The sequence below is a fragment of the Urocitellus parryii genome, unplaced genomic scaffold (assembly GCF_045843805.1).
Source record: "Urocitellus parryii isolate mUroPar1 unplaced genomic scaffold, mUroPar1.hap1 Scaffold_37, whole genome shotgun sequence".
NCBI lineage: Eukaryota > Metazoa > Chordata > Mammalia > Rodentia > Sciuridae > Urocitellus > Urocitellus parryii.
Genome location: NW_027553327.1, coordinates 10,648,403 through 10,661,141, shown reverse-complemented (window position 1 = coordinate 10,661,141; position 12,739 = coordinate 10,648,403). Strand labels below are relative to the sequence as shown.

At 40.0% G+C, this 12,739-nt stretch overlaps 1 protein-coding gene across 2 annotated transcripts in view; it reads left to right on the top strand.

Moving 5' to 3' along the window:
- Positions 1-12,497, top strand: part of LOC144252126 (transport and Golgi organization protein 1 homolog) — a 36,854-nt gene extending 24,357 nt beyond the window's left edge. The window contains exons 15-22 of one of the 2 annotated variants that reach the window (XM_077794663.1): positions 7,366-7,426; positions 7,542-7,577; positions 7,654-7,721; positions 7,841-7,941; positions 8,123-8,260; positions 9,230-9,306; positions 10,869-11,019; positions 11,870-12,497. In XM_077794663.1, the coding sequence (XP_077650789.1) occupies positions 7,366-7,426; positions 7,542-7,577; positions 7,654-7,721; positions 7,841-7,941; positions 8,123-8,260; positions 9,230-9,306; positions 10,869-11,019; positions 11,870-12,189 (952 nt within the window). In that variant the 3' untranslated portion in view covers positions 12,190-12,497. Of the gene's footprint in view, positions 1-7,365; positions 7,427-7,541; positions 7,578-7,653; positions 7,722-7,840; positions 7,942-8,122; positions 8,261-9,229; positions 9,504-10,868; positions 11,020-11,869 lie in introns of those variants that run through there. The other variant, XM_077794664.1, reaches the window with a different exon arrangement.
- Positions 12,498-12,739: the final 242 nt, after the last annotated feature.

Sequence of the window (12,739 nt, the reverse complement as noted above, 5' to 3'; positions counted from 1 at the left end):
GATTGATGCAGATAGCAGGAAAAATATTCCCTAACTTGGAACAAGCCATGCCAATCATTAAGCAATTGGCTCTTGAAAATGCAAATTCCTATTGCCAAAATGCCATTAAATCTACCAGAGCAAAGAGTGTTGATGACATGATTCGAGCTTGTAAGGATATTGATGGAGCTCATATTACTGGACAGGTTCTGGCCGCTGCCCTCAAAACGGGAAGCCAAGGTGTACGGGGCAATCCAGGAATGGAATGGTGCCCCAGGGAGTGGGCGGCTTCGTCACCTCCCACGGACCAACCCCTTTCTATCTGTAGACTCCCCAGGGGAACGCCAGGAAGTGCAGGATGTACAGCTGCAACCGCAGGTCGCAGAGACAGAACAAGCTGCTACTGCAGTAAGATCTTGGCCAGGCGGGGAAAAATGCAGACAAAATCAAACAAAATGCAATCGACTAGGAAAACTTGGGAAACTTTTGCCCCGAAAACGGGCAGCAGACTCCATGTTGTTTGCATCACCATGGTAACCATGGGGTGCCTGGCCAGAAGAGCAGCTTCCTGGTCCCACCTCCCACACTTTTGCGGGCTTCCGATTGGTTCTTCCACAGTCACTCAGACAGGACTTCTAGTCCCGCCATCCAGCCACTAACTGTACTGCTGTGTTTCAGATTTCTACCAGAGCTGCTCAGAGCCTGTATTTTTAAAAAATGCCTACCTGTAAATGCTAACAAAAGATATCTTTTTCAGACAAAATTTAATTCCACAGGTTTCTATGTTACAGTCCTAAATTTAAACTAGTTCTAAGTTAAATAACCTGACTTTTTCTTTATAGTTGTGTTACTAAATAATGTTCTATTGATGAGAGATATCAAATATGCTTCTTTATATTTTACTTTTAATTTTGGAGGTTATGAGGATGCATTTGCTCGCCACAGGAACAAGCCGGCAAAGTTCCTGTGATGACCAAAAAATCCTTATTCTCATTGCTAACTATAAAAATAAAAATGTATACTCAAGGATCTTATTTCAGTTACATCAAGTGACGTCACATAGAAGAGTGCACTCCTAGTTAAAAATAAATTAAAATGGATCCAAATATTTTAAGACCACGTGGTTACATAAAGTTAATACAATTATAAGTTATGTTCTTATTCTTAATATATATATTTTTAGATATTTAGATAACCTATATTTGTTAATCTATAAATTAATTAGTACATGCCTATTGATTAGTTAATATTTATTTGCCTAATTGTTTTTCTTCAACAGGAAACCCATAATTTATGTTTTATATTTACACTTATCAGATACTCTGCCTTTTCAGTTACAGATATTTGAGATAAACGTGTTTACTATAAATTTGCTTTTAAGTGAAAATACAATCAAGTAGTTTCTAATTCTCAAAGTTACTGTTTAAACTCATAAGATAATAAATTATTATAATTATTTCTACAAAATATCTAAGGGTTTTAACTATATTTTCATTGATGTTTCTTATCAAAGTATAATAATTTGTTTATAGATTCTAAGGTTTTCAGAAATTGTTCCAAAATATTAAAAAGAAAAAGATGCTTCAACAAAGAAAAAGCACACATGGATCCTAAAAAGAAGAAAGAAATCATCTTTGGGTAAAACAAGGTCTTTATATTCATTTTCCTAAGTAAAAAAGATTTTTATATTGTTATCTAAACAGATGATGTAAAAAGTTAGAGCAATTAAAAAAGAGATTTATATATACTAAACTGACTATAATTAATTTAAGGGTATTTCAGGTTATTTTCCTAATTTAACTATACTAATGTGAGCTAAAATTTTGTCCATATTTTGACATGATAAACACCTATTAAAATGTAAGTTTATTTCTTTAAAGAAAGATCCTTATTGCCTAATAATTCTTACTGTTTAAGATAAAGATTAATTTTGGTAAATAAATTCACATTGTTGATTAAACATTAAGTATATTGAACTACTAACGTAAACCCCTGTATGACCTTTTGAGAGGAGACCCCTTACCCACCTCCCCGCAAAAACCTACTCCAGAAGCCTTAAAGGCACTTAGATTGATAGAGACAGCCTTACAAGAGATGCAGGTAATGCAGGTGGACTACTCCCAGTCCTTGTTATTCATTGTTCTGCCGTCAAAACTCACCCCAACTGGAGTTTTTTGGCAGACTGGTCCTATTTATTGGGTTCACTTACCTGCATCCCCCTCCCAGGTCTTGATACCTTTCCATGATCAGGTAATACAATTAGTTTGGAAAGCAAAATATCTAGGAGATGCCTTGTTTGGGAAAACCTTTGACATTCTCATATTACCATATAATCAAGACATTCTTTCTAAATTAAGACAGGAACATGATCTCTGGTGTCTCTTCTTCTGTAGTTTCATGGGACAGGTTGACAATCACTACCCTAAAAGCAGGCTCCTTGAAAGTCTAAAGACATGTCCAATAATTTTCCCAAAGATCCTAAAAAAGGATCCTCTCCTGGGGGCACAAACCGTCTTCACTGACGGGGCCAAAAATGGGTTTGCTGTCGTTTCAGATGGGACCCAGGTCATCCGCAAGAGAGTGGCCGATTGCTCAGCCCAAAAGGTGGAAGTTGCAGCCTTAACATTGGCCTTACAGACCTATAGCTCGGTGCCCCTTAATGTTTTTACAGACAGTCTCTATATCGCCAGGCTCGCCTCCGCGATTGAGACAGCACCTTAAATTGGAAAACAATCCACTATCATGGACCAACTACAGACAGTACAGCTTCTTATATGGGCTAGGGCAGATCCCCTCTTCATAGGTCACATTAGAAGTCATTCCGGGCTTCCAGGCCCTCTGGCGGCGGGCAACGCCGTGACAGACGCTGCCACACATGCCACTAACCATGTATATACAATAACTGAGTATGATAAGGCCCTCCAGCTTCATAATAAATTTCACCTAAATGCACAATCCTTACGCTTCCGCTCAGGATGTTCCCGGGATCAAGCTTTAAAAATTGTCTCCCTATGCCCTACTTGTGCATCTTTTATCCATTCCCCTTCTCTGGGAGTCAACCCAAGGGGCCTTCAGCCAAATGACATCTGGCAAACTGATGTAACTCATATTCCTAGTTTTGGAAAGTTGTCCTTTGTACATGTCAGTATAGACACATTTTCTGGGTTTATCTCTGCTACTTTACATTCAGGAGAAAAGGCTAAAGATGTGATACAGCACTATGTAAAAACCTTTTCCTTCATGGGAACCCCCCCGATGCATAAAAACAGATAATGGCCCAGCTTATACTAGTCAAACCTTCCAAAAATTTTGCTCACAGTGGGATATTATACACAGAACAGGAATCCCATATAACTCCCAAGGACAGGCCATTGTAGAACGGGCCCATCAACATCTTAAAACCTATTTGCAAAAAACAAAAGAGGGAGAAATATACCAGAGTTGTCAAGGACCACATGCACTGTTAAATATAACTCTGTTCACTTTAAATTTTATGCTCACAGACGCTGAAGGCCGTACAGCGGCGCAGCGTCACTTCTCCTCTCCCACCATGCAAAAGGCACAAATAAGGTGGAAGGATTTATCTACAGGAAAGTGGCAATCCCCTGCTCCACTCTTGGCTAGAGTGAGAGGAGCTATATGTGTCTTCCCTCCAGGGACGGAAAAACCCATTTGGGTCCCGGAACGCTGCACTAGACCGGTGGACGCAGACTCAGGAAGGAGCGACGACCCTGGGACTTCAGGTTCAACCATTTTCGCTTCTCCAAAGGAGCGACAGAATGAGTTTTGCGGGTTGGATCTTCCTTATAACAGTCCTGGTATGCAGGCCTGTGGATGCAGGAATGGGTCCCCCACCAGGTAATATCTATCAACATCTTTTTGGGACCCCCTGCGAGTGCAGGGAAGGGATTTGGAATCAGGCCCCCAGTAGCTGGATTCAGACGGCTGATTGTGTAACCAAAGTAGCCTACCTCTGGGCTGAAGTTCATCAACAAATTGGGGGATTTCACCCACCCTAAGTGGGTATGCATGAACAAACCAAAGATTAACCCCCCCTAGTCCGGAAAAAACCCTCAGTAACTGCTCCACAACTTGCACTTATACCTCAGCAGTTCATGTCTCTTGCTATGAGACGGCCTCGATTTGTGTACACAAGGGACAACAGTATTTTGAGGCCAGATTGACCTAGACCCGGTTGGGGGAGGGGGTGAGAGTGACTTCTCACTTCACTCCATTTCTTTTCTGCCAAGGGGGAGTTGAATCTAAACTCCGGCTGGCTGGGTGTCAGGGTGAGGTTGGTAAGTCCTCCTGTTGGCCCACTGCAGCCCCTACAGGGATCTCTGACGGGGGGGGGGGACCTATTGATTCTGTTAAACATCTTCAAGTTATCAAGCTCTTGAAACCACAGGTCCCTGACCTCATATACCACCCCTTGGTGCTGCCTAAGTCTCAGCTCCCAGATCTGGATGCCAATACGTGGGATATCTTAAAAACCACCCTTTTCTTACTTAACAACTCTGATCCCACGCTTGCTAGTGACTGCTGGCTCTGCATCACAACAGGGGCAGTCATGCCCATGGCAGTTCCTATCAATGCCACCATATCTGATGATGGGACCTGCCAGCCCGGGCTGCCTTTCAAGGTCCAACCTATGGGCACTTTCACAGAATGTCTCCTGGGTATGATGCAAAATAACACCTATGATGTTGATGTTGGAGTGACTTCCTTTGGAAACCGGTCAATCTCAATAACCAAGAATTATTCCTCACCCACTCCAGCCCTCTGCCCCCCTAATGGCACTGTTTTTATGTGTGGTGGGAACTCTGCCTTCCCCCAACTCCCTGCAAATTGGACAGGTGTCTGTGTCCTCGCCTTGCTCCTCCCTGATATAACAACCATTGTCCCTGGGGATGAGCCCTTACCTATTCCCAGTCTAGACACCCTAGTAAAAAGGCACAGGCAAGTTATACAGGCTCTACCGCTACTCGCCACACTGGGGATAATGGCTGCTGTGGGCACAGGAACAGCTGGACTGGGTACAGCAATACATTCTTACCGCCGTCTATCTCAGCAGCTTATAGATGATGTGCAGACCCTATCTGGCACTATTGGGGACCTACAAGACCAAATTGACTCTTTGGCAGAAGTAGTCCTTCAGAATAGGTGAGGCCTAGATCTGCTGACCGCCAATCAGGGAGGGATTTACTTAGCTTTGGGAGAAAGGTGCTGCTTCTATGCCAATAAATCAGGCATAGTTCGCACTAAAATCAAGGAGCTTCAAGAAGACCTAGAGAAAAGAATTATTTGAGAACCCTCTTTGGACTGGGATGAATGGGTTCCTGCCCTACCTTCTTCCCCTCCTGGGGCCCTTACTGAGTCTTCTTTTGATTGCAACATTGGGACCTTTTTCCTTGCTCTGCTTTTTGAGGGTTAGGGTTTTTGATTAGTGAATTTCAATTTTGTTTTGTACTGTCTTGTTCACTACTCTTCTTTCCATGTTTCCCTCTTTCTCTTTTCCTTTGCTAACAGCCAAATTTGACTGTTCTCTTTCACTCTTCTTTGAATTTTCACTTCTACTTTTTTCTCCTCCCTCTTCATAAGCAACCCATCCTATAACACCACTGCATTTTCCCTATTCACTTCTTGAGATGGCAAAGAGTTTTCTACCCTCTTACCTCTTAGTCTTTCATCTTAATCATCTCTATTCCTGATATCTCTTAACATTAGTTGGTTTATATAATGCAAGGGCCCACCACCAATGTTATAGCAATACTTAATACAGTGGAAATCGCAGACAATACCTACTGCTTGACCTTATGCCAGACTGTTGCAAATAGGATAACTCAATTCATTAAGGACCAGATTAACATTTTAACCTCCAAGCCAATACAGGTTCACTATCAACGCCTGGAGATGGATGACTCCGCCCACGAGGTGTACTTACGACCCATCCGGAGATGAGATGTAGATGGACAGGAGCCAATACCCAGCCCTCCTATGTGCCTGCTTTTGCCCAGGTCCCTAATTACCCTGCTGACTTGGTGCCGTCATCCCAGACCCTTACGTTCAGAAAGCTCCCTGGTCATAGCTATCCCACTGGCAAAGATTATGACTGGGATCCGCAGTTGTGTCCTGCTGGCCATGACATCCTAACTGAAAAGTGTTCATTTACTAGGACAAGAGCTGATCTTGTAGTACCCAGTGACGGGCAACTTCCACGCTTGCACTGCAACCTAAGCCAGGGGAATGGGGCCTCCCCAGAGACGGGTAAGCAGTGCAGGGGCGGTGGACGACCTAAGACAGGGGCTACTTGATTCCCTTTGACATGCAAAAAACTAAAGAGGGGGACTTGCTGGTGGCAGGCCTTCCCTGGCCCCTGGGGCTCAGCCCCGAGTTTCTTGTTCTGCATGTCAAAGTGGCCAGCTCACAGGGTTGTGATGCAGGCTTGCGGTTTCATGTTTATCTGCCTCAGACATATGTGCCTTTTTGGGAACATCTTGGCCTTCTCGGAGCTTTCTGATAAGGGACGGTCACGGTAACCCAAGAGTAGCAGGTGTTATTCCTCCTCTGTTTTGGCTAAATTTCCACTGCAGTTATAGAAAGTATATAAGGGAACAAACTTGGATAATAAACGGCACACATGCCTCCTCCTGGATGAAGAACCTTGGTGTCCTGTGATTTTTTTTTTTTTTTATTTTTTAACCTCGACGTCTCTCGCCGGACTCGGTTCCCGTTAGCCGGACGCGGCACCATAGGGAACTTGGTCAATGCAACAAGTTCTGGGGGATTTGTATGTTGTAGTAATTCTTTAAGAAATCAGTTTGCTGTGTGATTTATCAAGACCCACAAAAATGTGGCATTTGCTAGACCTTGGAAATCTTCTATGGATATAATTTGAAAAAAAGAAAAAAAGTTTTAAGGAGGAAGATATTTCTAGCAGAATTACTTGAGAACACACTGATGAACAGTTAAGGAAATTATAATTTATCATTCAGAATCTCTAGCAATTAAATGATAAAGAAGTTATTAGTATTAGGTTTTTATCTATTTATTTATTTATTTATTTATTTTTGGTGCTTTACTACTAAGCTACATCCTTAGACATTTTTTTTTACTTTGAGACAGGGTCTCAGTTGCATAGGTTCCAACTTAATTGCTGAGACTGACCTCGAACTTATGATCCTCCTGCCTCAGCTTCCCAATCATTGGGATTACTGGCATGTGGCATTGCACCTGGCCTGTAGTATTAGTTTTGATCACACTGGATTCATATAACTATAGAAATGTTTTTCTTATGTATGATAAAGTCTTTAAAAGTATAGTTGATGGAATAAAGGGAAAATGGTCAGAATGTTTCAAATGTTATTCAATTGTTGTAATTCTTAGGCGGAGAATTGAAGAGATGGAAGAAGAATTACAGAAAACGGAGCGCTCATTTAAAAACCAGGTAGTAATTAATACTGTCCTGTAGTTGCAGAATTCTTTGATATCTAATACAGACAATTATAGGCTATTATAATGAGTCCCTAAAAACATATTTTTTAATGTGTTGTCTTTTTCAGATTGCTATGCATGAGAAGAAAGCTCATGATAATTGGGTAAGATTTTTTCCCCCTTTTCTTTATTTTGTGCATAGCCTACCGCAACTGAATTTGAATATTTTCTCTTTAAAAGCTCAAAGCTCGTTCTGCAGAAAGAGCTGTAGCTGAAGAGAAAAGGGAAGCTGCTAATTTGAGACAGAAGTATGTGATTTTGATATCTTACTATATGTTTTATAGTGTTTTAAGGTTATGCTAGACATTATCTATGAAGGAATAGATTGCTGTTTCATAATTCAGCCCATTCTTTCTCAATATTCAAGACTATTGGAAATGACCCAAAAGATGGCAGTGCGGCAAGATGAACCCGTGATTGTAAAACCTATGCCGGGAAGACCAAATTTACAAAATCCTCCTCGGAGAGGTAGGGGGCACTTTGTAAAAGGAGCTATTTTATTTCTTGGTGCAGAATGTATGTAAATTACTTTTTACTTCTGTGTGTAATGGTTATGAAATAATCTGAATGATTTGCTAAAGCGGGAGGCGAGGGTTGGTGTCAGTGAGAAAGCTGCCTTAAAGTAGTAACATGGCATTGTTGTCTTTAGGTCCACTGAGCCATAATGGCTCTTTTGGTCCATCCCCTGTGAGTGGTGGAGAATGTTCCCCTCCACTGACAGCAGAGCCAGCTGAGAGACCTCCTTCTGCTACTCTTAATCAAAAAGATATGCCTAGAAACGGATTTGGTGAGCATTCACATGTTGCTTTATAGTAAACTACTTCAAGGTTTTGGGGGTTTTTTTCCCTTTTGAATATTATAATGAAAACATAGAATTTGGGCCTGTACAATATATAGAAGATAATTTCTTACTTTATCTTAGTGAATGTTTTCTGTAAAATCTGTTCTAGAAAACATTTTTTTTTTTTCCTGGAGGTCCCTGTATTGTTTTTTTCTTTTAAATTTTACACTGTGAAGTGTAAACCTTTATCTTTAAATTAAATCTCTATGGTGTTCCTTTCCCAAATATTATAAAAGTAGCCTTAAACTTTATGTAGCATACATATTTCCAACATGAAATACTGAGTCTTATTTCCAATTCTAAATAGGACTGTAGTCTTGGTAAGATTGGAAGTCAGGTTATACAGACTAAAGAAAAGCCAGCCTACACATACTTCATGTCTATAGCTTAAAGTTTAGGACCAGTACTTATTAATCTGCTGTTCTATCAACCCAAGGCAGTTCTTTATTTTACTTAAGTCTCTTCATAAATTGTGATTTACATATTGGGCAACCCATTTTTAAAAAAAAATATTTTTAATTGTAGATGGACATGATATCTTTATTTATTTTTTAAATGTGTGCCGAGAATCAAACCCAGTGCCTCACACATGCTAGGCAAACACTCTACAACTGAGCTATGACCCCAACCCCTGGGCAACCCATTTTTCATGTTGCTTTCTAGTTATTGTTGAATCCTGACCTGTCCACCAGTGATTTATTTCTTCTGAAAAATACATACAAGGGCTCTGGTCTTTCTTTCCCAAGGGTCAATGGATGGACCTTTACCTCGTACTGGTCTTCTGAGGCATCTGGGAAACCCGTTGCCTCTGGTAAAGGGACCAAGTAACTTCAAAGAATCTGTAATTGTGGATGGATGATTTTTATTCTTTTCATGTTAGGATTAAGTCTGAATCCATTCTTTGATCTCTAACAGACCCAGGATGTGGTCCAGCTCACATGAACAGCAGCTCCAGAAGTTCTTCTCCAGCTAAGGTGACGAATGAGGGCGAGGTAAGTTCTGTAGTTACTGTGAATCATGTGGTCATGCAGGAACATGTAGCTTTCCTACAGTACTTGCTCTTTGCTTTATCCTTCTTTGTGTTCTATTTGTACTATCCCATTTGTTTCTTAAAAAGCAAACTGTTCCCCAAGAACCTGAGACCCCCTCAGTCTCCACAATTACTTCTTTGACTGAGCATCCAGTAGGAGTAAGTACTTAGAGGTTGAGACCTGAATTGGGTTTTATTCTGTGCATTTCTGGGAAGGATATTCAGAGCATGACACTGATCTTGTTTGCTTTAAACTGCATGCAATATTGAGCTTACTTTTCTCATTAACTTGGGAATGTTGCTTAAGTGTGTACAACTATAATGAACTATAGAATGTGAAAAGTTATCACTCTAACTTTATATGGTATTTTGTGTTGAATGTTCTAAGGCAAAGTAAATTCATTATAAATTACATAATTCATCATTTTTATTTTTGTTTGGAAGAATGTTATTTAAGAATTCCTTCATTTGTGCAAACCCTATTTTGAGTGATTTGAATTAGATTGGTATCAGATTTTCTGAAAGTGAAATACTGTTTCAGTGAAACAATGATCATCTGAAATGACCTCTTGAGCCAGTCCCAAGAAATGGTCTCATTTGTTCACATAAGTGTATTCTCTTGTAACTGTGTTGCTATTATATCCGGTAGGTCTTCTGCAGCTCTATAATAAAATAAATTTTTAATTGTTTAGTTTCAAACCCACTACTCATAGGAAATGATAAATCAATATCTCAAATGGTGTACAGTATATAGCACTGTGATGGAAAATACTTCTCAAGTTACAGTGTATATATATTCCAGGAATATACATCTCTAGAGAAATCTAAGGGCACCTTAGATAAGACCCCAAATCCCTTTGTAGTAGAAGATTTAAAAGAGAGAAAAGACCCATTGTTAGAGAGGAGTAGAGGTGGGAAAAGCATGGCTTGGAGGCAAACCTGGGATTGAGTTCCTTTAATATGCAGTGTGGCCTTCAACAAATTATGATATTCCATTTGCTTTTGTTCCCTCTTATTTAAAATAAGACAGTCTACTTAAAGATCTCAGAGGTTGAATAATATATGAAAGACTTACTGAAGATACTCTGAATAGTAGCTATTATTACATGGGTAGAGAATGGATTTTTCATTTTATTCTGTTCATTCTTAATATGGAAGTAATGAGCTATTGTGATGAAAGGGAAGTGATGGGGAGGGGGGGGACTCCCTTTGAAATAGATTGTAGTGAATACAGCATGACATACTGGTCAGAAATCACCTCTGTTAATAACCTCTGCCAGTCCTCTTGCCTTTCCCTTTCCTGTGCAGATATAATCAGTAACAAACTGCTCCCTCTTGTGGCATCCTTCCAACTTCTGTAAGCTGTCGGTGGGAATACACAGGAGGGGTGGGTAGTTTTGTTGCACTGATGGTGTTCTCTGGACAGGTGCCTGTTTTGGGTTTTAGCTTTTATCGGTGTTGGTACTTTGTCTTAATACATAGGAATTTTAAAACTTTTAACTGCTTTCAAATCTTAAATTGCAGGTTCATATGGCTATGAAAGGGCCCCCTCCTTTCTCAGGGGTACCCTTCATGGGACCCCCGATGGGACGGCCTCCACCACCTCCCATTTGGTATGGACCGCCACGTCAGCTTGGTGGGCCTTTTGGGCCTCGGCCAATTCCTCCACCGTTTGGTATGATGATCTGAACAGTAGTGATTGACTTATAAATCACATTCATCTTTCATTTCTATTGCTTGCTAAAACAGTTGGTTGCTATCTCAGGTCTTAACAATGGAAGGATAAAGCTGAGTACATTTTAACTTTTCCTCCAGTTTTCTGGGACATATGGGACACTACATAATCTTATACTGAGATAGGCAATAGCTATCTCTCATAGACAAGGATAAGGGGCTATATACAGAAAAGCCAGAAATATTACTTCTGCAGATGTAAGTCAAACCCTCCTTACCTTGAGAAAAGTCAGAGGGAAGTGTTAAAGAGGAGGATTTAACAGTGACCTAATAAATATTGCTGATTTAATTAGGTGGCTTTGGAAGGCCTTTTTCAGGAGGGCATGCACCTTGATTCTGATGGCATGTGTAAAGTCCATGCTGAAATACTTCATGAATTTTTAATGGATACAGTAATTATAGTGGAATTTCCTTTTATCAATATTTCTTTGATGTAGTGAAGTTCTTATTTCATGATCTATCATCTTGTCATGGTAATATAGTACTTCCAAATATAAATGGAGCTCTTGTGAGATAGAAATAATTCTGCAATTATATAGTAGGGAAAGAAAAAAGACAAGCCTGGAGCTAGGTAGAGCCATGTTTAAATCCTTAATATGTTGCTTCATGGCTGGTTGGTCAAAGGCTATAACTAAACTTGTTCCATCTCAGTTTGCCTCATCTGGCAAGTCAGGATGTTCACCAGTTGATGTTCTAGGCTTGGGAGAAATTAAAGACTACATTAACATACTTGAAATCACCCTAGTTCAGAAATTTCTGGGTATTTACATAACTTCCTTTTTATTTTCCAGGTCCTGGTATGCGTCCACCAATAGGCTTCAGAGAATATGCACCAGGTGTTCCACCTGGAAAATGGGATTTGCCTTTTGACCCTCGTGATTTTTTTCCAGGACCCGCACCAGCAACATTTAGACCTTTAGGCTCATTTGGCCCAAGAGAGTACTTCATTCCTGGTGCCCCATTACCACCTCCAACTCATGGTCCCCAAGACTATGGGCCACCACCTGCTGCAAAAGACTTAATGCCTTCAGGCTTTAAAGATGAACCTCCACCTACACCTAATTCTCAGATTAGTGAGGGCTGTTCACAGGCCTTAAAACAGGGCCCATAAAATTAACCTTTGACACTTAGTCAGAAAATGGACTATAAACTATTCATCAAGTTAAAGGATTATTGGCTTCAAAATATAAAAGTTTATTTTAAATGGTTTATGTTTTTAGAATGAAGCTGCCTTGGTGCAGTATACATTTTGAGCCAAAATATTTTCCCCCTAAATATCCCCCACTTAAGCTAGAGTATCCTTCCAATTTTAAAATGTGCAATAAGGAATACATTTGTTTTAGTTAATGTAGCATATACAATTGCTAAATGATTTAGAATGTCATAATTATGGACATTTCCTGTGGAAATGCTTTAAGAACGTGTATTTCCATTATCCTATTTTTAGTGTATTCCAGTTGATAACAGAGAAATGGTGTTTTATAAGCTTGATTTTTTTTCTCTTTCAATATCTGGTCGCAGAGACTGTTACACTAAAAATTTTTACTCAAAGATCATAAACTTCATTTTCCTTCTTGCTGAAGTTCTTTGTTGTAATAGTTCATAAAAAATGTTTATTAATATTTCCCAAGTGTCTGTTGATTCATTGGATCGTCATGAGA